The sequence below is a fragment of the Dermacentor silvarum genome, chromosome 5, assembly GCF_013339745.2.
Source record: "Dermacentor silvarum isolate Dsil-2018 chromosome 5, BIME_Dsil_1.4, whole genome shotgun sequence".
Classification (NCBI taxonomy): domain Eukaryota; kingdom Metazoa; phylum Arthropoda; class Arachnida; order Ixodida; family Ixodidae; genus Dermacentor; species Dermacentor silvarum.
Window position 1 is genome coordinate 113,037,888 of NC_051158.1, and position 26,210 is coordinate 113,064,097.

At 52.6% G+C, this 26,210-nt stretch overlaps 2 protein-coding genes across 2 annotated transcripts in view; one reads left to right on the forward strand and one right to left on the reverse strand.

Annotated features, from left to right (window-relative positions):
• Positions 1 to 26,210, forward strand: part of LOC119453719 (gastrula zinc finger protein XlCGF8.2DB-like) — a 489,906-nt gene that overhangs the window by 121,230 nt on the left and 342,466 nt on the right. The gene's annotated exons all lie outside the window — the stretch shown is intronic.
• The window catches only part of LOC119453721 (guanylate cyclase 32E), a 197,038-nt gene continuing 175,895 nt past the window's right edge, over positions 5,068 to 26,210 (reverse strand). Inside the window, exon 23 of the mRNA XM_037715756.2 lies at positions 5,068 to 6,689. Within this exon, the coding sequence (XP_037571684.1) occupies positions 6,264 to 6,689 (426 nt within the window). The 3' untranslated portion in view covers positions 5,068 to 6,263. The remainder of the gene's footprint in view (positions 6,690 to 26,210) is intronic.

Below are 26,210 nucleotides of genomic sequence, written 5' to 3' on the forward strand. Positions count from 1 at the left end.
CAAGTGCCGTCAACGGTGAGCCTTAGTGCTTGACGTTACTCTCGGGCGCCACTTGGCAGTCGTTATTGTAATATAAGGCAGATTTTTGAGCACCTTGATATCCCACCTTGAACCATACGCCTTACTATCGAAAGCCATAAACTTTTCAGATTCGGTTTGTAGCACATAGAACATAAAAAGAAACGGAGCTGGCCAACCTCAGGAAATTGCCCTAATTATCTGTATTGAAGGGAGGCGTGGCGTTTTCATCCCATCATCATCATCAACCCATATATGTACACTGCAGGACCTCTCTCAGGGCCTCTCTCGGTGTTCTCCAGTTACCCCTCTCTTGCGGGGTATCTTATATGTGCGAATTTCTTAATTCCATCACACCAACTCATTCTTGGCCGTCCTTCACTGCAGCGTTCCGTCACTTGGCACACAGTCTGTAACTCTAATTGACCACCGGTTATCCGACCTACGCAATACATGGCCTGCTGAGCCCTATTTCTTCTTAATGTCAATTAGCATCTCGGTTATTCCCACTTGCTCACTTGTACACACGGCTGTCTTGTTTCTTGAAGTTACGCCTAAAATTTTCGTTCAATCGCTCGTTGCGTGGTTCTTCTCTTCTAAACGTTACGAGTTCTGCACCAGGAAGGCCGATTTCTGTTTTGGCAAAAATTCGTCTTCGTGCAACTCAGTGGGCCTAATTCCTAATTTGGTTGCACCTGAACTAGCATAAGCCAAATGCATGGCTCGCGGCGATAGCTTTTAAGCCAGTTCCCGGCGTTGCGTCAAGCTTGGAAATGCAGTGGCCTTCAAGAGGATTCGTACTTGGGACGTTGGGTTTGAAACCCCTATGCTCTGTGCGAGTAGGCTCGTGTACTTACCGTTGCCAAAGGAGTTTTGCTGAGCAGTGACGAACGAGAAGCGGCATCAGATGGCGCACCAGAAAGCAGAGCTAGACAGTCAAAGGCAAGCGGGCAAATTGACATCCGCCACCTTGAACACAACCTTTGCAGATGCATGCCAACGCTCAGAATACGCAAACTTCTAGAACAGGGCCAGTGGATTGCTAATGCAGTCTTAATTTGTTTTCTAAATGCGATATCAATTGTTCCAAGGATCTTCGCAAAGATTTCTAAGGCATACAGAGATGTACAGTGCGGCCAAGTATTATGGGGAAAACATGAGTGTACACATGCGGATTTTTCATTTCAGCGGGTGTATGACGTTCTGAGACCCGTAGTAAATTAGAACGCACTGTGCTTTCAATGAACTATTCCAGTGCTCAAATATTTATCTCGCATTTAAAATCGAATGCATGCGGAGCTGCACGAGGAGCGTAAATAACTTTCTTGCAATGAGCTTTTCTTGAATTTGACACTGATTGCCAAAAAATCGTTGTGTCATCCCCGAGAGCAAAAAGTACCCGCGAAGTGAATTTCGAATTTCGCCACTTGACATGAAAATACAGAATGTAGCATTAACGTATGTCAACCTTCCACACGATGTTTGTTTCCAGATGATCACTTTGTTTATGACAGAAAAGCGGCTTGTTCGACAAGAAACTTCAGCAAGCAGTTACTTTTTCCAAATACATGGAGAGCTGGCATCTGCATTTGGGGGAGGGCAGCTAGGCTACTTTGCGTGATCTTTGACTATAAAGTATCGTTAGTGCTCTTGGTTTCTACGCATGCGTGGCGGGGATTTATGGAATGTTTTCCCAATAAACTTCACTTGTCAGCGTTGTCCTCTGCGTTTCTATTTCTTGTGCTCGTGTCTGTACCAGCTGGAACCCCGACACTGGCATTTCAACACGGTATTTGAATAAATCTAGGAAGAACCAACCCCGGATGCTGCCCAAGGCGACGTTTGGCATGCTGTGGGTGGGGGTTATTTGTGGCACTATGTTGCACGATGTGTTAAGGGTGGCGCTCCCCTACCACCCTGCTTTATCCGTACGCGGCAGCCAATTGGTACATCGAGCGCCACTTTCTCAAGCTGCAGTTCGGAACCGCGTGCAGTTTCTGCGGCCAGGGGCACTGCCTGTCAATGAGAGTGTCTCAAAACAAGAACACTCAACTTACGGCCGTGCCGCAACGTGGTACCACCGTGCGGTAGTGCGTGGTACCACAAGTACTAACGGTAACACCGGTACCACCATGGCGTTTTTACCTATGTCCAGGTAGGCTGCAGAATCTTCGGGATCGGCTCTCCAAAATGGTTACACACTCACAAAATATAAAGGTTACTTCCCAAAGAAACCGAAATGCTTCAAAATGTGCTTCCCAGGGTCATAGCATACCGGTCAACGACAAAAGACGACTTGAGAATCGATTATGTCCTTCAGCTGTCTTCGGGTTTCGGGAGGATAAAAGTGCAAAATAGTCAAGTGAAAATGGTGAATGCGCTCCCAGTCCGGGAGCACATGCGCTCCCGGACTGGGAGCGCATGTGCTGTGGTTAATGGCACTAGCGCCTTTCTGCACGTCTGTGCTGCTGCGCACTTAGTTTAGTATCAGATGACACTAGCCGATCGAGCGGTATCAAAGTGAGAGCCGAATATTTTGAATATTTTAATAGTGGAAGGCACTATCTATTCACCATTTTCACATGACTATTTTGCACTTTTCGGCAATCTTCGTTCAAAATTCTCGGCCCTAAATCAAAACGATGCGTTGTACAGTCACTATATATTTCTACTCTTTGTCTGAAATACAACTAACTTCATTCAAGTTGGTCCATTGGTTGTCTCACAAAAGCATTTCTGTGTTTTACACGCGTTTAATAGGCGGCATCCCAGTTGGCCCCGAGAAAAGCCTACCTGATTAACTCCGGTCCTCTGGCAATTTTTTATTACTAGATGTAGGTTCCTGCTTCACGAGGATGTGAAGCACTCAACAGCTGCGCCACGCTCAATGATTTCTTGGAGAAGTGCGTTGACAAAATGTTGCGCACATTTATTGATCTGTAATGGAAAAAACGTTAGGACCGGCCTTCGTCGAAAGTGCTCTGAAAAGCTGACACTGGAAAAGTAGCTCAAGTATTAATGACACACACGCCCAAAAGAAGGGATGAGCTGCTTCGCCGTTTACTCTGTCACGTGTTTGATGGCGTCAGGTTTATGTCCTTGTTCCGCCAAGGTTTCAAACAGGGCCTTTCTTATTTTTTTTCTCATCAACTGTTTTCAACTACGATGGTAAAACTTTATAAAACAGGTCGGTTGCTAGGGTGATGCGTGAAGTAAACAGGCTATGTCGTTTTGTTTTTGCCGTCACAACCAGGTTTTCATTTTATTCAGTTTGAAAAGCGCTAGCTGATATCCACAAATATAAATACACTATTCAACATGGGTGAAGGCATATTTATAAAGTAAAAGTAGTGTATGTTTTTGTCTTTAGGACGGAAACAATAGCAGCCCAGACCAGCCACACTTCTTTTTGTCTTATTTATTTAAAAAAAGTGCGATGCTGCATTATGATTGTGATGTTCGTGGTTATTAACATAAAAGCAACGAACTCGTCTGATCAGGTTGTTTTTGGTGGCGCGGTCCCGAGAAGGCATACCAGCGTATAGTATATAGTGCAGTTCTTTAATCTTGAGTACACATACGGATTGTTGCCTGAAGAGGGGTTGTTGTGAGAATGTTATTAAGGCGAACGCCTTATATATATATCATCGTTCATTCGACCTTCAAAGTCCTTGAGCGAAAACCGTGTCGTCGACGCGAAATCGTACAGGCGAGTTAACGGCAGTTAGAGCGGACCAAAGCGTGACTAGGCATGAATGGACTACTAAGCGAATTTAAAATGATGACGAAGCGAATTAAGAAGGATGAGAAAGCGAATTAAGATCAATGATTAAGCGAAATAATATGGATGAATAAGTCCGTTGAGAGGAATTGCAGCGAATTAATAGGAATAAAGCGAATTAAGGTGATGTATCAGGGTATTATTGTGAAACTCCGAGCTGACACGCAGCGAATTAAGGTGATGAGTGAGAGTATAAATTGGATGACTCAGCAAAAAAAATTGTAAGTGGCTGAATCAGCGCATCGAGAAGGATGACTCAGCGAATTAAGGGGATGACTATGCGATTAAAGTGGATGACGCAGCCAAAAATGTTAAGTGGATGAATCAGCGCATTAAGAAGGATGTGTCAGCGAATTAAGGTGATGACTAAGCGATTAAAGTGGATGACTCAGCAAAAAAAAGTACTTCATGTGTCTGTCTTAAATGCATCGGCGCTTGGTGTTTCGCCTTCAAGTTGTTTTAGGGATCACGTAAGACACCCTGTGAATTTTCTGGACTCACACCATCGACTTCCTTGCTGTGCTAGCAATGAAGCTGTAACGAGCTAATGAAGAAAAAAATATTCTGCAAAGCTACTCCAAGTTTTCTTGCGTGTTTTATTTTTTTTTTAGCTCGAGGTTGGCGGCGGCAGCCCCATTCCGGTAGGTGCCGAATGCAAAAACGCTCGTGTAACGTGCACTGGGTGCACGTCAAAGAACAACAGGTGGTCAAAGTTAATCTGGAGTCCGCCACTATGACGTGCGTCATAATAAGATTTTTGGCACGTAAAGCCCTTGAATACAGTTTAATTTATTTTTCCTTATTTCACTTTTGCGTAACATTCGGAAACCTAACTATATCTTGGACGTCGTCATATCGTTTTTGTCTGCCAGCACTCGTGAAGAGGTCACGCGATCGCTAAGCTTCTGATGGCCGCCGAAAACATGTAAGTACATTATGTTTGCCCGTTGTGCACACATGCGCCCTCAGCTTATGCGCCGCAAACACCCATAAAAATTCTGCCAGCTTGCTCAAATGTTTACGAGCCAACTTCACATAAATCCCTTATATAAACATTACATCATGTCCTTCAGGATCCTGCCGTTTGATTTACGCCATATAGCGACACCACCAGGTGCTCGCATCGTCTGCTTAGGTGCTAAATATATATATACTATATATATATATATATATATATATACTTATCATCTATGTGAATTTGTCAAGATTGGTTCAGTGGTATGTACTACTAATTAAAAACAAGTTTAACAAAAGGGAATTTTGTTGCAGTTGGCTTTTAATGCTTTAAAGAAGTCGCCGCACAGATGCGCATTGTAGACCTTTCTCATTTTTTTTGAGAAGCACGAATAAGAAAGAAGGAAGTTGGATTTGCAGGCACATACAATACAATGCGTATTATCACTCCATTTAAAAAAGGTTCGACAATTTCACGTTTTCTAACACATATCCAGCCTAGTGAACACCAGTGAACGGCGATTGTGCGTTTCGTCCTTTAGAGCGCATCTCTGGGTTAGAGCGCAACTCCTGGGTTGAGCGTCGGCGTCCCTCGGCGTAACCGCGCGCACGCGCTTGTGCCGCAGCTCGCGCGTTCGTCGGCGTGGTCTTCCACAGCTGGCTTCGATGCCGCTCATCATGCCACCGTTCCCATACTGCTTTTCCCTCTGCGAAGGCGCTGACGGCACTGGCCCACTTCCGGTTGGTGCGGTGATTTGGGTCTCCAATTCATTGCCTCAATATATCGGCAAATGGAAACACGTACACAGCTGCGCTCAAGCTGCGTTCGAAGACACTCCCTGTAGGGAGTGTCTTCGAATCCCATAGTGTAAGTCACGAAAGAATTCAGCGCATGTGTTTTTTTTGCCTAAATTTAATGCCCTGGCGCTGTTCAGCTTGACGAATGTGGTGCGTCTCCAACTGTTTGATTAGACTTTATTATTCGCCCGCCCATCAACTTGTCGCCATTTCTTACTTGGCCGTGGACCCTAGAGTTCCTCGCATATAATGACTACGCCGCTGGGGCCACAGCTTTCTTGTAAAGGGATGGAAACAATAGGAGACGCAGAAAGTCGTTTACAGCGAGAAAAGTTATGCACCTCCTGCTATATTTACGATGCCCACACGGTATGCCGCCGCGTTCATTCGGTGCCCTAGAATAGACGCCTTACGCGTTCGCTTAGGCCTCACTCTGCGGCGTTTCGGTGGTCATTCACGCTGACGGCGAAGCAAAATGCAACCTTTCGTTGCGTTAGGTCCCACCAGCCATGTTTGCCAACCACCGTATAGGACAGCGCATGTCCGGCATGCGGTGCGTTCCTCGGTGATCGGCGGTCCCGCTGTTCGGCGTTTCTGTCTCGGAATGCAGCAGCACCAAGTGCGGGTATGGTGGTCGTACTCGCTGGACACACGAACACATACACACACACACGCGCACACACTGACCGACACGCGTTCGCACCGTGCCAACTCAGCAGGGTTCGACGGCCGGTCTGTCTCGGCAGACGATGACCGGCGCCGATCGGTACCCGGTTGGTCTGGTGCAGTAGTCCCTGCGCAGCTCCTTGAGTAGATTGCGCTTGCATTCGTGGAAGAGGCTCAGGCAGCTGCCATTGTGAGCGGCGGCGGCGACGTAGCGTCGTGGGCTGTTGGCGTTGTTGTCGTGAACCCCGTCGGCTAGCAAACAGCTTGCCTCGTCGCTCACGACGCCTCCGCGTCCGCACAGGGTTGCGAGCAGCTCGTCTCGGACCGCCGGGGGTTCGGTGCTGCCAGTGTTGGTGGCATCGGCCAGCGACGCCGCCGAGCTGCCTTGTCCGGGCGCAACAGGAGCTGCAGGCTCCGGTGGGTCTCCGCCTTCCTTGCCCAGAAGCCAGAATGTCCGCATCTCTCCTTTGCCCTGCGACCAGCATAGGTCCACTGTACGCCCTTTAAGTTGCAGACGAGAGAATGACACTGACAGAGATGCTGACAGAGACCCCATGACACAAATGAGAACACAAGAACGAGAGGTTCAGAGGAAGATGCACATTCGAAGTGATAAACATGGCCGAGCAAAAGTAGTTTCGTATTGCTTCCAATGTTTCAAAAAGGGGACGTGACGAGTCTCGGGCTGGCTAGAGTATCGGGCTTCTCTTCGACCGTTATTCGTCGTTTCAATCACGGCACAGACAGGTTCACGTTTGCAATTGACTACTGTGTTGGCAGGTGCACGTACACCATGACCAGATCAAGATAAATAGGCTAGGACAAAACGGGGCTCCCAACTGACAGAAAGCTCTATTTCCAGTCTCGCCTTAACACTCGTTTGCTTGGATTCTACGTTTTCGCAATATTCCGAATACTATCCCCAAGAAATCCACACGAAGTTTTGCTTCGTCACTGTTTAGACAAAAGCTCTATTCAATAATCTATTTGCCTGCACATCAAGAGCTGCACTTCGTCCATCTTAGGCAACAATTGGGCAGAAATGCCAGACCGTATATTCACGCAAGGAAAGGGAACCGAGAGGCCTGATTTTTATTAATCGTATCATAAGAAGCCAGCAAACACTGACACCAAGGACAACATAGGGGAGTTTACTTGTGCTTACTAAATGAATTAATTAAATGATAATAATGGAAATGAAAATGAATGAAAAAAACACTGCATATCCACGACGTGAATGTTGATGAGTGGGCGAAGCACCAAGGGATCATTCGGGTAAACCAGAGCTACGGACGAGAGAGAAAGAGAGCGCGTGTCGGGAACGAGAGAGAAAGAGAGCACGCGTCGGGAACTAACGCCCTTGTGCACCGCAGCGCCCCTAGCTACGGACGAGAGAGAAAGAGAGCGCGCGTCGGGAACGAGAGAGAAAGAGAGCGCGCGTCGGGAACGAACGCCCTTGTGCACCGCAGCGCCCCTAGCTACGGACGAGAGAGAAAGAGCACGTGTCGGGAACACGGTGTAAGAATAAGGAGAGGTGCTGACACTCTCCCCCCAACGCGCGCGAAAGCGCCGCTCGCTCGCGTCCAGATTATGTTCGGCTTGGTTGCAGTTGGTTCGGCGCCGTCGTAGAGGGCGCTGCGGTATGCGGTCCCATCCTCGGCGGCAAGGCGCGTGCTGCCGCTGCTTCGTCTTCCTGCTTGCATGTGCGATTGCGCTGTTTTGAAGGCACGATTTTATTGTGATAGCAATTATATGGACACTTCAACCGGATTTCTGCCGTCGCCGTCGCCGTCGCCGTGAGGTTCCCTATAGATAAAATCTTCGCCGCGCGCCGTATGCCCGAGCGGAAGCGTGCGGGGACGAGCGCTATCACAGAGAGCGAACGCACTCAATCACCCACGCGCAAGCAAGGAAGCGGGAAGCCAGCGCCGGAGGGACCGCGGGGGGGGGGGGGGGGGCGCACTTCTACTCTGCCAACAACCGCGCTCGTCGCTCGTCCGCACCGTCTCTTATCTCCACACGGCTCTGACCTTTATGCGCCGTGCATTCGCCGCTCAGTTTCCGTTGAAGCGATAGACCGCACGTACCTTCCCCGCTGCGGCGTATGGGCTCGCTGCCAGCGTTTTGACAGCCGTTGTCTGCAGTCATTCAGTGTGATCTATTCATGTTTGTTTGTGCGCGCTCACACCACGCTTGTTCATTCAGTTAGTAATAGTAGGGCCACATTTTCCAACGCACGCTACACATGCAATGCTGCCCGGATCGGCAGTGCAGCACTACAGGTGTGTCCCTTCGCACGCGCTACCCACGGGAAGCGCTTCTCATCAACACCACCGTTTCACACGCGCCTTCTCGTGGTCATCGAGTCTCTCTTCATGTCGGTCTACTTACGCCGCAGCGCACCTGCTTACTTAATCAGCTCATGTTTACTACAATTCATATTGCTACCAAAGCTGCTCACCTTACTTCGTATGACATTGCTGTGTTGCTATCGCATTCATTGCTTCGCCCTTAGGGCGAAACTGTGACATTTTTTTTTGTTCGCGTTCGTTTCATGAGCTTATGCTTGGGTATTGTCGCCACGGGCCCTCGACGAAGGTGGCAGCGGCCTTCTGAGGGGCGTTTGAAATGGCTAGAAAGTGCTTCGTTCCGAACTGCAATTCTGGATACCTGACTTGTGCGGAACGTGTGCCTTTATTCAAAGCGCCGTCCGACAGCGGTCGTCTGCAAATCTGAGGGCAGACCGAACTCTAAGGCCTACCGACGATGTCTGCACCAGCCATTTTTCAGAGGATACGATATCGATGGCATATTGTCACGACGTCGAAAGCTCGAGGGACAAACGAAACGCACTTGTCGGCAGAGGCAGTAACAAGACCGGACGGTTTTAAAATAGCGCGCGCTAGTCACTGCTTCTTCTTCTTGCTATGTTTTTCATAAGTGCCGATGTGTCTTATGCCGTCGTCATCGCCGCGCTAGACACGTGGCAATATTACGCGGAGCGCTCGATAGAAGCATTCCCACCTTATTTCCAAACTGTCCAAAGAACCTCACACGGTCAAATAAACTTCGAAAGCCGCTGCGGAAGAGAGAACCTCCTGTGTGCCGCAGTAGTTTGTGTAAATTTTGCTGCATGTAAAAGATATATACTGGGTGGTTTACTATCATGCACCAAGATTGGAAAATATGTAAATGTCACGTAGCTGGACAGAACCAAGGTAATGCTGTCTGCCGTCGCTTGGAGATACTCAGATTATTTTTTTGTTCCGCTTAATTACATAATTATTTCATAATTGATTAATCAACTCTTTTAATGCTATAATTGGATAAAAAGTATGAACAAGAGAATTGTACAGCAGCGTGGAAAACTCCCAATATAACTTTCTGTTGCTCAATACGTGATACATAAAAGCGTTTTCCGAGCGTGAACGAAACCCGCGAATACAGCAATATTGCAGCGCGACTGGCCGCTCGAGGAACTTTGCGTGTATTCGTGAGCTTCTTTCATGCTCGGAAAAACACTTCTACGTAGCGCGTATTGAGCAATACAAAGCTGTATCGGGAGTCTTTGATGTTGCTCTACAATTTTCTCATTGACACTTTTAATCTAATTATAATAATTGAGAAGTTGATCATTAAATACTACTAATTATCTAATTAGGCGAAATGTAAAAGATAACCGAGTATCTCCCAGGGACGGCAACAACATTACTATATATGGTTCTGTCCAGCTACGTGACATTTGCATATTTTGAAATATTTGTGCACCCTGTAAAATACTGCTGTTTTCTGTGCAGATGTGTGCCTGATTTTCAAATTTGTTCCATCCTGGCTACTGAATTTTTTTACAATGCGCGTGCGGTGTATATTACACGCTTGCATGTTTTTATACATTTTTCCATTGTGGGAGTGTATGAGACCGCAAGCTTCTGGGATTGTTATCACCTATTAAAATTATCGAGCTGCTTCATGCACAAGTTTTTTCGTATTGTGTCTATGCAAGAAAAAGTCTATGGGATTATTGTGTGGCGGGTGTAAGTGTATTTGTGGACAGGCTGTAGCATGTATTGTCAAACACCCTTACATTGGCACATTCTCATATGCAATTTAAGAAAAAAGAAAGTTACCTCTTCTTTTTTAGATCCTGCAAGAGTCACTCAGTCCTCAATGGACGAAAGCCCAATGAATAATATACACGGTCTATGTTAATTGGAATTGGAATAAAAAAGGCATTTGCTCAGGTTTTCATCAGTAAACTGTGGTAGTGATGCTCTAATTCAAGATAGACGCCTGCCCTTCGTCCCGCCTAATAAATTCCCATTTGAAAGAGTTTTTACATAGCTGATGTGCATTCTCATCTTAAGTTCTAGCCATGAACAGCCACTTTGCTCTAGTGCATTGCATATCGGAAGCTTGCGCCGTTTCATTTCTTAATTTAAATCACGGCCACATTGAATTCGCGCAACGATGATTGAACGGTTTTCTGAGTGTGAATGGAAGCAGCGATAAGCATGAAATACATTTTCTGGTGCAGTCACTATTTTCTTCTGATCGAGGGGTAGCACGTGGGCTAACACTTTCATTTTTTTATGCTTGGATGAACGGCTAGACCGGACGAAACAAATTGCGCGCGCGAGGGTAACTTCAGTGGGGTTTGAGTGGTGCCCGATTGATCCGTGTTCACGTCATCCACTCCCTGCACAAGGAACCTTCATGTTAGCGAAGCCTGGTACACTTGATCACTTTAATGTGAAATAACGTTTTTTTTCGCGCTTTGAGATTTACTCACTCCACTACGAACGAAAATTTAGCGGAGGCAGAGGAATGCCAAGCCGGCGGCGCCGCCGGCGCCGCTAAGCTGGGACCGCTGGCCGCGGCGCCCTCTATCTGCTCGCAGCAGAGCTACTCGGTGCGCCCGCGCGTGGCCGAACATAATCTGGACGCTCGCTCACGCGCTGTGTCAACATCTAAATATTCTTCCACCGTGGTCGGGAACGAACGCCCTTGGGCACCGCAGCGCCCCTAGCTACGGACGAGAGCGAAAGAGCGCTCGCGTCGGGAACGAACGCCCTTGGGCACCGCAGCGCCCCTAGCTACGGACGAGAGCGAAAGAGCGCTCGCGTCGGGAACGAACGCCCTTGGGCACCGCAGCGCCCCTAGCTACGGACGAGAGAGAAAGAGAGCACGCGTCGGGAACGAACGCCCTAGGGCACCGCAGCGCCCCTAGCTACGGACGAGAGAGAAAGAGAGCACGCGTCGGGAACGAACGCCCTTGGGCACCGCAGCTCCCCTAGCTACGGACGAGAGCGAAAGAGCGCTCGCGTCGGGAACGAACGCCCTTGGGCACCGCAGCGCCCCTAGCTACGGACGAGAGAGAAAGAGAGCACGCGTCGGGAACGAACGCCCTTGGGCACCGCAGCTCCCCTAGCTACGGACGAGAGAGAAGAGCGCTCGCGTCGGGAACGACGCCCTTGGGCACCGCAGCGCCCCTAGCTACGGACGAGAGAGAAAGAGAGCACGCGTCGGGAACGAACGCCCTTGGGCACCGCAGCTCCCCTAGCTACGGACGAGAGAGAAAGAGCGCTCGCGTCGGGAACGAACGCCCTAGGGCACCGCAGCGCCCCTAGCTACGGACGAGAGAGAAAGAGAGCACGCGTCGGGAACGAACGCCCTTGGGCACCGCAGCTCCCCTAGCTACGGACGAGAGAGAAAGAGCGCTCGCGTCGGGAACGAACGCCCTTGGCACCGCAGCGCCCCTAGCTACGGACGAGAGAGAAAGAGAGCACGCGTCGGGAACGAACGCCCTTGTGCACCGCAGCGCCCCTAGCTACGGACGAGAGAGAAAGAGAGCACGCGTCGGGAACGAACGCCCTTGTGCACCGCAGCGCCCCTAGCTACGGACGAGAGAGAAAGAGAGCACGCGTCGGGAACGAACGCCTTGGGCAACCGCAGCTCCCCTAGCTACGGACGAGAGCGAAAGAGCGCTCGCGTCGGGAACGAACGCCCTTGGGCACCGCAGCGCCCCTAGCTACGGACGAGAGAGAAAAGAGCGCTCGCGTCGGGAACGAACGCCCTTGGGCACCGCAGCTCCCCTAGCTACGGACGAGAGCGAAAGAGCGCTCGCGTCGGGAACGACGCCCTTGGGCACCGCAGCGCCCCTAGCTACGGACGAGAGCGAAAGAGCAGCTCGCGTCGGGAACGAACGCCCTTGGGCACCGCAGCGCCCCTAGCTACGGACGAGAGCGAAAGAGCGCTCGCGTCGGGAACGAACGCCCTTGGGCACCGCAGCGCCCCTAGCTACGGACGAGAGCGAAAGAGCGCTCGCGTCGGGAACGAACGCCCTTGGGCACCGCAGCGCCCCTAGCTACGGACGAGAGGAGAAAGACTCGCGTCGGGAACGAACGCCCTTGGGCACCGCAGCGCCCTAGCTACGGACGAGAGAGAAAGAGCGCTCGCGTCGGGAACGAAACGCCCTTGGGCACCGCAGCGCCCCTAGCTACGGACGAGAGAGAAAAAGCACGCGTCGGGAACGAACGCCCTTGGGCACCGCAGCGCCCTACTACGGACGAGAGCGAAAGAGCGCTCGCGTCGGGAACGAACGCCCTTGGGCACGCAGCGCCCCTAGCTACGGACGAGAGCGATTAAAGTGAAAGAGCGCTCGGTGTATTAGGTTGAATAAGGGGAGGACGAACGCCCTTACACCGCCGCGCCCCTAGCAGGTGTATTAAGGATGGTTAGAGTGGGAGAGTGCGTGAAGGTGGATTAGGTGATTAAGGTGAGAGAGAGCGCTCGCGTAAGACACCGGGTTCTTAAACGAACGCCCTTAAAGGGGCACCGCAGCGCCCCTGTATTAAGTCGAAGCTACGGACGAGAGCCTTCGCAGAATGCTTAGAGCGTCAACTCGCTAAGTCGGGAAGAAGCCGCTTTTTGTGTGGCGTCACGTCACCAATGTTCAGCGCCCCTAGCATATATACAGAGCTATTTTGAAAGACTTGCGCTTTTGATCAACTGCGTCGGAACGAACTCAAAACGCCCTTTTTGGGCACCGCATTTACCTTAAATCAGGTAAATGGCAGCGGTAAATAGTAATGATGTTGCGGTTATGGCATTCGAAGAAGCCTAGCTACGATTAAGCAGGACGAGACGGTCGATACCCTTGGTTGGAAGACACGCTTTCAGGGTGTTTTGCCACTTCGTTCTTGGGCTGTATTCAACTATAGAGCTCTTAAAATAGAACTCGATTGTGCATGCGCGCCTAGTATGAACGAATATCCTTCCGCGCATGGCATATTCTTTGCACCGCTCAAAAGAAAACGTGCTTACACCTGGAGTTCGTTTTGATCACAACAGAGCCCCTTTTTGAAAGGACAAGCAAGAACCAATTGCCCGTCAACTTTCGGCCGTACTGATACGCTCGCGGTGTAGTTTGTGCCATGGCGTAATGTTACTACTGTTGTGTTTCTTGAGCATGTCTTTTTCTCGCTGCCATCCGTACTGCATGGCATATTTTTACACTAGCATTGTTTCTGATTCAGTACTCTTCTACTTTATCTGTATCTTGCAAATAACGTTTTTTTGCGCGTGCACGAAATAGAGCATCTTACTGACCATTCTTTTGTTTTTTGTGTGATAGCTACATAATTTAACGGTATGTTGGTGTGAACTATCAAATACCTTTTCCAGAGCTTTTCTTTTGCCTAAAATATAGAATGCCTTTTCCATAGAGAGAATTGACACCGAGAGATCTGAAATACCTTTCCTCAGATTCTGTTATTGTTGGTGATGACGCGTCGGGAACGAACGCCCTTGGGCACCGCAGCGCCCCTAGCTACGGACGAGAGCGAAAGAGCGCTCGCGTCGGGAACGAACGCCCTTGGGCACCGCAGCGCCCCTAGCTACGGACGAGAGCGAAAGAGCGCTCGCGTCGGGAACGAACGCCCTTGGGCACCGCAGCGCCCCTAGCTACGAACGAGAGCGAAAGAGCGCTCGCGTCGGGAACGAACGCCCTTGGGCACCGCAGCGCCCCTAGCTACGGACGAGAGCGAAAGAGCGCTCGCGTCGGGAACGAACGCCCTTGGGCACCGCAGCGCCCCTAGCTACGGACGAGAGAGAAAGAGCGCTCGCGTCGGGAACGAACGCCCTTGGGCACCGCAGCTCCCCTAGCTACGGATCGAGAGCGAAAGAGCGCTCGCGTCGGGAACGAACGCCTTTGGGCACCCGCAGCGCCCCTAGCTACGGACGAGAGCGAAAGAGCGCTCGCGTCGGGAACGAACGCCCTTGGGCACCGCAGCGCCCCTAGCTACGGACGAGAGCGAAAGAGCGCTCGCGTCGGGAACGAACGCCTTTGGGCACCGCAGCGCCCCTAGCTACGGACGAGAGCGAAAGAGCGCTCGCGTCGGGAACGAACGCCCTTGGGCACCGCAGCGCCCCTAGCTATGGACGAGAGAGAAAGAGAGCACGCGTCGGGAACGAACGCCCTTGGGCACCGCAGCTCCCCTAGCTACGGACGAGAGCGAAAGAGCACTCGCGTCGGGAACGAACGCCCTTGGGCACCGCAGCGCCCCTAGCTACGGATGAGAGCGAAAGAGCGCTCGCGTCGGGAACGAACGCCCTTGGGCACCGCAGCGCCCCTAGCTACGGACGAGAGCGAAAGAGCGCTCGCGTCGGGAACGAACGCCCTTGGGCACCGCAGCGCCCCTAGCTACGGACGAGAGCGAAAGAGCGCTCGCGTCGGGAACGAACGCCCTTGGGCACCGCAGCGCCCCTAGCTACGGACGAGAGCGAAAGAGCACTCGCGTCGGGAACGAACGCCCTTGGGCACCGCAGCGCCCCTAGCTACGGACGAGAGAGAAAGAGCGCTCGCGTCGGGAACGAACGCCCTTGGGCACCGCAGCGCCCCTAGCTACGGACGAGAGAGAAAGGACGCTCGCGTCGGGAACGAACGCCCTTGGGCACCGCAGCGCCCCTAGCTACGGACGAGAGCGAAAGAGCGCTCGCGTCGGGAACGAACGCCCTTGGGCACCGCAGCGCCCTAGCTACGGACGAGAGAGAAAGAGCGCTCGCGTCGGGAAGCGAACGCCCTTGGGCACCGCAGCGCCCCTAGCTACGGACGAGAGAGAAAGAGAGCACGCGTCGGGAACTGAACGCCCTTGGGCACCGCAGCGCCCCTAGCTACGGACGAGAGCGAAAGAGCGCTCGCGTCGGGAACGAACGCCCTTGGGCACCGCAGCGCCCCTAGCTACGAACGAGAGCGAAAGAGCGCTCGCGTCGGGAACGAACGCCCTTGGGCACCGCAGCGCCCCTAGCTACGAACGAGAGCGAAAGAGCGCTCGCGTCGGGAACGAACGCCCTTGGGCACCGCAGCGCCCCTAGCTACGGACGAGAGCGAAAGAGCGCTCGCGTCGGGAACGAACGCCCTTGGGCACCGCAGCGCCCCTAGCTACGGACGAGAGAGAAAGAGCGCTCGCGTCGGGAACGAACGCCCTTGGGCACCGCAGCTCCCCTAGCTACGGACGAGAGACGAGAGCGAAAGAGCGCTCGCGTCGGGAACGAACGCCCTTGGGCACCGCAGCGCCCCTAGCTACGGACGAGAGCGAAAGAGCGCTCGCGTCGGGAACGAACGCCCTTGGGCACCGCAGCGCCCCTAGCTACGGACGAGAGCGAAAGAGCGCTCGCGTCGGGAACGAACGCCCTTGGGCACCGCAGCGCCCCTAGCTACGGACGAGAGCGAAAGAGCGCTCGCGTCGGGAACGAACGCCCTTGGGCACCGCAGCGCCCCTAGCTACGGACGAGAGAGAAAGAGCGCTCGCGTCGGGAACGAACGCCCTTGGGCACCGCAGCGCCCCTAGCTACGGACGAGAGAGAAAGAGCGCTCGCGTCGGGAACGAACGCCCTTGGGCACCGCAGCGCCCCTAGCTACGGACGAGAGAGAAAGAGCGCTCGCGTCGAGAACGAACGCCCTTGGGCACCGCAGCGCCCCTAGCTACGGACGAGAGAGAAAGAGCGCTCGCGTCGGGAACGAACGCCCTTGGGCACCGCAGCGCCCCTAGCTACGGACGAGAGAGAAAGAGCGCTCGCGTCGGGAACGAACGCCCTTGGGCACCGCAGCGCCCCTAGCTACGGACGAGAGAGAAAGAGCGCTCGCGTCGGGAACGAATGCCCTTGGGCACCGCAGCGCCCCTAGCTACGGACGAGAGAGAAAGAGAGCACGCGTCGGGAACGAACGCCCTTGGGCACCGCAGCGCCCCTAGCTACGGACGAGAGCGAAAGAGCGCTCGCGTCGGGAACGAACGCCCTTGGGCACCGCAGCGCCCCTAGCTACGGACGAGAGCGAAAGAGCGCTCGCGTCGGGAACGAACGCCCTTGGGCACCGCAGCGCCCCTAGCTACGGACGAGCGAAAGAGCGCTCGCGTCGGGAACGAACGCCCTTGGGCACCACAGCGCCCCTAGCTACGGACGAGAGCGAAAGAGCGCTCGCGTCGGGAACGAACGCCCTTGGGCACCGCAGCGCCCCTAGCTACGGACGAGAGAGAAAGAGCGCTCGCGTCGGGAACGAACGCCCTTGGGCACCGCAGCGCCCCTAGCTACGGACGAGAGAGAAAGAGCGCTCGCGTTGGGAACGAACGCCCTTGGGCACCGCAGCGCCCCTAGCTACGGACGAGAGCGAAAGAGCGCTCGCGTCGGGAACGAACGCCCTTGTAAAGTCCCTTGATGTAGGAAAGTGCTATAGTGCCTAGAATATACTTCTAGGCACTATAAAAGTACCGCCACTCTTTGTACTCTGCCACCGGCGCGCGACCTCCTCGCCTCCTCCTCGCCCCTCGCGAGTCCCCTCTGCGGCAGACGGTCTTGCGCCCGTTTTCCTGCACGATGATTGGTCTCCCTGCCGTTGCCCTTGGAAACGAGCGGAGCTTGCGTTTTCCTTGTGTTTTGCTTTTTCGTTCGCGCCATTTTGCGCCTCAGCTCGGCTGGCTCGGCGTATAGAGAACGTCGCACGCTAACATTGCACGCTGTGGCGTGCACTGTCTGCTGGTGCTATGCCGTGCTGCTGCGCACATAACTGCAGCAAAAGCGTGATGATGGCTATGCAGTTTTCACGATACCGCAAGGAAAGCGTGATGGCTTGCGCAAGAAGCAGTGGCTGCACAACATTGGCCGGAAGAACTTTGTTCCGACCAGGAACAGTGTTGTTTGTGAGGTAAAGCGCCTTTCTTATTGCTCGTATCAAAGCATGCCCTAATGCTGCATTTTTTCAATTCTTCCGTCCTGTTCATTAGCGTTTTTGCTGCGGCAATTTGTACGTTGCATAAAAATGGGGTTCTCCTCAGAATGCTGAATATTCTGCTGGGACTCCATCACCTCGCACGTCGTCAACTCTTATTCAATCGGAAATGCAGCACTATAGATTCTGCTTTCCACTGAAGAAATACACCCGAAGATACAGCCTCTCGATCGCACTTTTCGTGACTGTTAGGATCCGTTGCCTGTTTTACTGAAAATCGAAATAGCAGCTTGCAGACGAGCTATTTACAGCTTACTTCGATGTGTGAGTCAGTCACTTATATACAATGAATGCAGGGCCCCAAAAAATAGTGGCAAGTATACCCGTGGTATTGCAGGTGATGAGCGCCAGCTAGTCCACATTTTAAGGCGAGATCCTTAGTTGGATATGTTTCAAGGTGAGCGTTTGAGGTACAGAAAATGACGTGACCTAATGAAGGCCAGAGTCATATCACGTCCAGCCGTGTATAATAAATAATTAATGATTAGCAAAGCAAATTCATGACAGATTAACGATTTTATTAAGGTGTTTAAAGTTGATTAAGGTGGATTAAGGTTAAACAAGGAGAGCTAGGGTCGATTAAGGAGGATTAAGCTGGATTAGGGTAGTTTAGGGTGGATCAAGATATAATCAGGGGGATTAGGGTGGATTAACGTCGATTAACGTGCATGAAGGAAGAGTAAGGTGGATTAAGGTCGATTAAAGTGTATTAAGGAGGATTAGGGTGTATTAAGGTTGAATAAGGTGGATTAAGGACGATTAGGGTGCATTGAGGTGGATTAAGGTCTATCAAGGTGTATTAAGGAGGGTTAGAGTGGGTTAAGGTCGAAAGAAGTGCGTGAAGGTGGATTAGTGTGGATTAAGGTGAATTACAGTAGATTTTACAAGACTCGCATTCGACTCTCTTAGGCGATAGCTAAGGACACCTGGTGATTTTCAGTTCTTGAATTTGCTTTGAACTGGGCTGCCATGCATGCGTGAGTGGGTGACGTAAAGACGTAAAGGGGCTCCAGCTGCCTGTATTAAGTCAAATGATTTACCTAAGCCTTCGCAGAATGCTTAGCAGTCAAACGTCAGACTCGCTAAGCCACTTATACAAGTTAAGCCAGCTTTTTGTGTGGCGTCAAGCTCACCAATGTTCACTGCATATTTTACAGCTATTTTGTAAATGTCACTTGCGCTTTTCATCAACTGCACTCGGATAGAACTCAAAAACCTTTTTACCTCATTTACCTTCAATTAGGTAAATGGCAGCGGTCAATAGTAATGATGTTGCGGTTAATGGCATTTCGAAGAAGCTCGTACCAGCCAACTACGATGTCACGCTAGGGGATTAAGCAGGACGTCATGACAAACGGTCGATACCCTTGGTTGGAAGACACGCTTTCAGGGGTGTTTGCCACTTCGTTCTTGGGCTGTATCCAACTACAGAGCTCTTAAAATAAAGAACTCGATTGTGCATGCGCGCCTAGTATGAAACGAATCTCCTGAGCATCCGCGCATGGCATATTCTTTGCAAATAGTGGCTCGGCTCAAAAGAAAACATGCTATCTCTTACACCTGGAGTGTCGTTTCGATCGCAACAGAGCCCCTTTTTGGAAAGGACAAGCTCTTTGCGCAAGAACCAATTGCCCGTCAACTTTGGGCCGTACTGATACTGCTTTATCATGTATTAAACGGTGTAGGTTTGTGCCATGGCGTAATGTTACTACTGTTGTGTTTTCTTGAGCATGTCTTTTTCTCGGCTGCCATCCGTACTGCATGGCATATTTTTACACTAGCATTGTTTCTGATTCTGAAAATTATATGATACTCTTCTACGTTATCCGTATCTTGTCAAATAACGTTTTTTTTGCGCGTGCACGAAAATAGAGCATCTTACTGACCATTCTTTTTGTTTTTTGTGTGATAAATGTTTTTCTCATATCTAATCAAAATCACAATTTTAACTATCCTACTACGTAATTTAACGGTATGTTGGTGTGAACTATCAAAATACCTTTTCCAGAGGCGTTTCTTTTGCCTAAAAATATAGAATGCCTTTTACCATAGGTATACCGAGTATTTTTAAGCTTCATTGACACCGACGCCTAAAGAATAATCTGTAAATACCTTTCCTCAGATTCTGTTATTGTGGGTGATGAGTGGCTGCCGGCACCGCTTCATCGCACTGAAATTGCGCAACCGTCCTATTCAATGCAGAAACCACAGCGCAGAAGCTACTTTGACATTGAGACAAACACATGGACGGAGGATGCTCTCGCCAGTAATTCATTATAAGAAGGCACACTGAATATAATACCTGCGGAGCACATGGGCGCACATACAAGAAAAAAACTGCCAAACATAGAGCGATCTGCCACAAGCAATACTAGATCAGACGCAAAAAGTAAAGCAGCGTATCATGTGGCAGAAAAAATAACTGGAGTATAGAACTCGCCTCAAAGCTCCTTTTACATCAGTCTCTCATTCATACGGCTTTAAGATGAAATCAACCTCCTCATAAACGTTGCCTTCAGCATTCTCCATGCTGTTATCACCATTTTTGAAAATATTCTACGCCACTGGGGCGCGCAACTGGCCCAAAATAATGCGCCTCCATCGAATTCTGCGGCCCGTCCGCCGGAGCCCAGGCGCAATAGCGTGCCGTGCGCAGCGCGCGCAGCCGGCGGGCGAGGAGAATTGAGGAGGAAAGCACGCGCGCGGAGGAGAGTGTCGCTACTTTCAATATCAAGGGGCTTTACGCCCTTGTGCACTGCAGCACCCCTAGCTACGGACGAGAGAGAAAGAGAGCACGCATCGGGAACGAACGCCCTTGGGCACCGCAGCTCCCCTAGCTACGGACGAGAGAGAAAGAGCGCTCGCGTCGGGAACGAACGCCCTTGTGCACCACAGCGCCCCTAGCTACGGACGAGAGAGAAAGAGAGCGCGGGTCGGGAACGAACGCCCTTGTGCACTGCAGCACCCCTAGCTACGGACGAGAGAGAAAGAGAGCACGCATCGGGAACGAACGCCCTTGGGCACCGCAGCTCCCCTAGCTACGGACGAGAGAGAAAGAGCGCTCGCGTCGGGAACGAACGCCCTTGTGCACCACAGCGCCCCTAGCTACGGACGAGAGAGAAAGAGAGCGCGCGTCGGGAACGAACGCCCTTGTGCACCGAAGCGCCCCTAGCTACGGACGAGAGAGAAAGAGAGCACGCGTCGGGAACGAACGTTCCTGTGCACCGCAGTGCCCCTAGCTACGGACGAGAGAGAAAGAGAGCACGCGTCGGGAACGAACGCTCCTGTGCACCGCAGTGCCCCTAGCTACGGACGAGAGAGAAAGAGAGCGCGCGTCGGGAACGAACGCCCTTGTGCACCGAAGCGCCCCTAGCTACGGACGAGAGAGAAAGAGAGCACGCGTCGGGAACGAACGCTCCTGTGCACCGCAGTGCCCCTAGCTACGGACGAGAGAGAGAGAGCGCGCGTCGGGAACGAACGCTCCTGTGCACCGCAGTGCCCCTAGCTACGGACGAGAGAGAAAGAGAGCGCGCGTCGGGAACGAACGCCCTTGTGCACCGAAGCGCCCCTAGCTACGGACGAGAGAGAAAGAGAACACGCGTCGGGAACGAACGTTCCTGTGCACCGCAGTGCCCCTAGCTACGGACGAGAGAGAGAGAGAGCGCGCGTCGGGAACGAACGCTCCTGTGCACCGCAGTGCCCCTAGCTAGGGACGAGAGAGAAAGAGAGCACGCGTCGGGAACGAACGCCCTTGGGCACCGCAGCTCCCCTAGCTACGGACGAGAGAGAAAGAGAGCACGCATCGGGAACGAACGCCCTTGGGCACCGCAGCTCCCCTAGCTACGGACGAGAGAGAAAGAGCGCTCGCGTCGGGAACGAACGCCCTTGGGCACCGCAGCTCCCCAACTACGGACGAGAGAGAAAGAGCGCTCGCGTCGGGAACGAACGCCCTTGTGCACCACAGCGCCCCTAGCTACGGACGAGAGAGAAAGAGAGCGCGCGTCGGGAACGAACGCCCTTGTGCACTGCAGCACCCCTAGCTACGGACGAGAGAGAAAGAGAGCACGCATCGGGAACGAACGCCCTTGGGCACCGCAGCTCCCCTAGCTACGGACGAGAGAGAAAGAGCGCTCGCGTCGGGAACGAACGCCCTTGTGCACCACAGCGCCCCTAGCTACGGACGAGAGAGAAAGAGAGCGCGCGTCGGGAACGAACGCCCTTGTGCACTGCAGCACCCCTAGCTACGGACGAGAGAGAAAGAGAGCACGCATCGGGAACGAACGCCCTTGGGCACCGCAGCTCCCCTAGCTACGGACGAGAGAGAAAGAGCGCTCGCGTCGGGAACGAACGCCCTTGTGCACCACAGCGCCCCTAGCTACGGACGAGAGAAAGAGAGCGCGCGTCGGGAACGAACGCCCTTGTGCACCGAAGCGCCCCTAGCTACGAACGAGAGAGAAAGAGAGCACGCGTCGGGAACGAACGCTCCTGTGCACCGCAGTGCCCCTAGCTACGGACGAGAGAGAAAGAGAGCACGCGTACGGGAACGACGCTCCTGTGCACCGAAGCGCCCCTAGCTACGGACGAGAGAGAAAGAGAGCACGCGTCGGGAACGAACGCTCCTGTGCACCGCAGCGCCCCTAGCTACGGACGAGAGAGAAAGAGAGCACGCGTCGGGAACGAACGCTCCTGTGCACCGCAGCGCCCCTAGCTACGGACGAGAGAGAAAGAGAGCACGCGTCGGGAACGAACGCTCCTGTGCACCGCAGTGCCCCTAGCTACGGACGAGAGAGAAAGAGAGCACGCGTCGGGAACGAACGCTCCTGTGCACCGCAGTGCCCCTAGCTACGGACGAGAGAGAAGAGAGCACGCGTCGGGAACGAACGCTCCTGTGCACCGCAGTGCCCCTAGCTACGGACGAGAGAGAAAGAGAGCACGCGTCGGGAACGAACGCTCCTGTGCACCGCAGTGCCCCTAGCTACGGACGAGAGAGAAAGAGAGCGCGCGTCGGGAACGAACGCTCCTGTGCACCGCAGTGCCCCTAGCTACGGACGAGAGAGAAAGAGAGCGCGTGTCGGGAACGAACGCCCTTGTGCACCGAAAGCCCCTAGCTACGGACGAGAGAGAAAGAGAGCACGCGTCGGGAACGAACGCTCCTGTGCACCGCAGTGCCCCTAGCTACGGACGAGAGAGAAAGAGAGCGCGCGTCGGGAACGAACGCTCCTGTGCACCGCAGTGCCCCTAGCTACGGACGAGAGAGAAAGAGAGCGCGCGTCGGGAACGAACGCCCTTGTGCACCGCAGCGCCCCTAGCTACGGACGAGAGAGAAAGAGAGCACGCGTCGGGAACGAACGCCCTTGTGCACCACAGCGCCCCTAGCTACGGACGAGAGAGAAAGAGAGCACGCGTCGGGAACGAACGCCCTTGTGCACCGCAGCGCCCCTAGCTACGGACGAGAAAGAAAGAGCGCGCGTCGGGAACGAACGCCCTTGTTACGCCCTTGTGCACCGCAGCGCCCCTAGCTACGGACGAGAGAGAAAGAGAGCGCGCGTCAGGAACGAGAAAGAGAGCTCGCGGCGGGAACGAACGCCCCTCTAAAACCCCTCAATAAGGAAAAGTAGCGCCATGTTTTCAAGAAATCGCCGCTTTCCTCCTCTCCTGTCCGTTCTCTCGGCGCTCGGCCCTCCGATTGGCCGAATGCTGTCACGTGCTCTCTCGCGCTTTTTTTCTTGCTTGTTTTTTTCCCCCGCCGCCATTGCGGTGCCAGACCATTGCGAGCGGTGCTTGGAGGCACCACGCATCGCGTCTCCTTTGCACTTTTAAGGCGTAGTGTTCGCGCTGCCGTGTTGCTCGGCATTCGTGTGCAGAACACGCGAAACAGACGGCAAGCGACTCTTCCGGATTCCATCTGCGAAGCGAGACGCGGCGCAGAAAAAGGTCTCGCTTCAAAGAATCAGCCGGGCTGATTTCAACCCAACACAATGGTCCCGGCTGCGTGAGGTAAGCGAGTGATTCTTCCGCAAAACGGCAGAATCGGTATGCGAGACCGCAAAAGCAGCCTCGCATACACCTGTAAGATGACCGCTGCCCCGCTACTCAAATCCGCAAAAAAAAGAGAAAAAAAAATGTGTAGAGTAGTGTAAGGTTTCCTGCAAGCGAGCGAAGCCACTAGCCTCATTATCAACGAACCGCTTCCGCCAAATGATCGGTAGGTCTCTAGTCAGTGAGACCTGTAAGACAACTGCATATATACAGCTGGTGGATCATTCACTCCCGCAGCGTACTCATTGTGAAAGGCCCGCTGTGCACGTTAGCCGCTGGCCAACGAGGGACTGGAGCTACTGAAACGCGGAGATGACGGCGCTAGGTCAACCAACGCCGAGGTCGCGCGTGGCATGGCTCAGTTAAAGCCCGACTTAGAGGCTTTAGGCTCACTGTATCACCGCTAATAGTACAGCCATCTAAGCGCAACGGCATCTATGCGTCTTCTCGTTATTTCGGCAGCCAGTCGTAATATAACGCGACAAATACCGATCAAATACGAGTTCAAGAGCGCGAGCTACACGTAGCCACAGCGTTTCATTCGGAGAGCGTCTGCTAGTTCAGCACCGCGTAGGGGGAGCCACGGTCGACAGAAAAGAGAGTGAACGCCGGTGTAGGAGGAGGAGAGAGGAGATGGCGCTACTTTTCTTATTGAGGGGTTTTACGCCCCTGTGCACCGCAGTGCCCCTAGGTACGGACGAGAGAGAAATAGAGCGCGCGTCGGGAACGAACGCCCTTGTGCATCGCATCGCCCCGAGATGGTATCCAAGCTAACCAGAGCTACGGTATATATATATATATATATATATATATATATATATATATATAACGAACCACACAAGCACGGTGCGGTGCAATAGTAGTCAAAGAGGAAGACAAAGATAAAAGGCAGTGTTCGGGCGACCATGTTTGTCTCCGTCCGCAACCTCCTGCTCGCGTCACACAAGTCGACAGGATGAAGACCTAGCAGCCGCCTCATCAGCCGCACATCATCATGGAAGTCTTTCACGCCACGCCGTGAACTCCAAGCGCATAAATGCACCACCTACACCGACCAGCATCATCACTGCGTCACCGCAAGCCTTGGACATACCGAAGTACACCGGATCAGTGGACGATGGGCCCGTGCAAGATTGGTTCCACCTTTTCGAGCTCCACGCATCCGCTGCATCGTGGTCGGAAAGGGATATGGTCTTGAACTTCAATGACTACGTCACCGGTGAGGCATTTCGGTTTTACCTTATGCACATCTTCGAAAACAACGAATCGTGGACGAAAATCGAAGAGACGAGTAGTCGATTTCACGTATACGGTGCAGACGCCTCCATTATCCAACAGCTAGAGACATTTCAACTGTGTCGCCGCAGTTATCCTCAACCTCCACTTAGCAATCATCATCACTGCCAAACAAGGTCTCTCATGAGGAGAGCATCGATGAGTTTCTCATGTCATGATCCTCGCGAGAAGACGACGCACAAACGCACGCCTAGCATGATGATGACTGCCACAGAGCCATCTTCATCATCTACGCTCTCGACACGCCGCAAGAATCATGCCACTGAACGATCTGACGCGTTCACACCGTTGCATTGTACGCGCGGCCCACCACCGGGTTTCTCGTCACGTGATACTTCCACAGCTGTCAAACAACGCCGCATCTCAAGTGCAACTATTACTGATTTTGATGATTCGAAGCCGACTTGCTCTCCGACAATACGTCAGAAGGAAAACACCACCAACGTGTGCTCTTTTCGCTCGGAAGACATTACACTTTCATCAGCAGCAGATGACCAGCTTTTTGTGCATCCAAGACCTCAACAAAGCATTGACATTGCAGTAGCATCGGAAGCACCAGATGTCACACATTGCCAGCAAACAGAAATTTCCGCTCAGGATGACGTCACATGGATGTCAGCCTTAGAAATGGCTTCTGAAGAACCTCACTCATGGACCTCGCCATCAGACAAGCCACACGAAAGCAAGCAGTCTGTCAGTTACCTGCCGCTGGCGATACAAATTTGCCAAACAGACACCAGGCTTATTCCTGAATTAGTGCTACATCATCAGCTAGCGCAGTCACGTGAGAAAGGTCTAAATCATTCACTCCAAGATCAAGTTCAACTACCTCGAAGAAGACTTCGACACAGGCGACGACGGAGGGCGTTGTCGAAAGCACAGTTGCAACAAGGAAAACGTCAGTGCGCAGGCCAACTAAACCCAAAGCAAACTCAACGTTTAAGACGTTTTGCAAGAAAAAAACGTCGCCGAGTATACATTCAGCACCTCCTATCGGGACTGCTCCCACTCCAAGGATTCTTGCGAGAACGCTGTGCACAACGACGGAAAAAAACACGGGCACTTTCCCGGCATACCGCACCAACAGAGACGTCGCCGCAATGACCCAGTCCACTGAATGTCCGAGCAGGCGGCACCGTGTGTCTTCAAGTCGCAACGACAACTGAGTTCCCACGGCTGCCATGTGTCCCAACCTTCTTACTTCATCAGGGCATGCATATGTCGTCCGGAGTGCAACAGCCAGCCTCGGCCACCTGAGCTCTGCTGGATGTCACCGGACAGCTATAGTTTATTCTGAACTTTTCATAAGTATACAGAGCTAATTCGGGACATTGGACCAACTGCACCCCTGCACATTTTATCAGTTAGTAGCCTCTC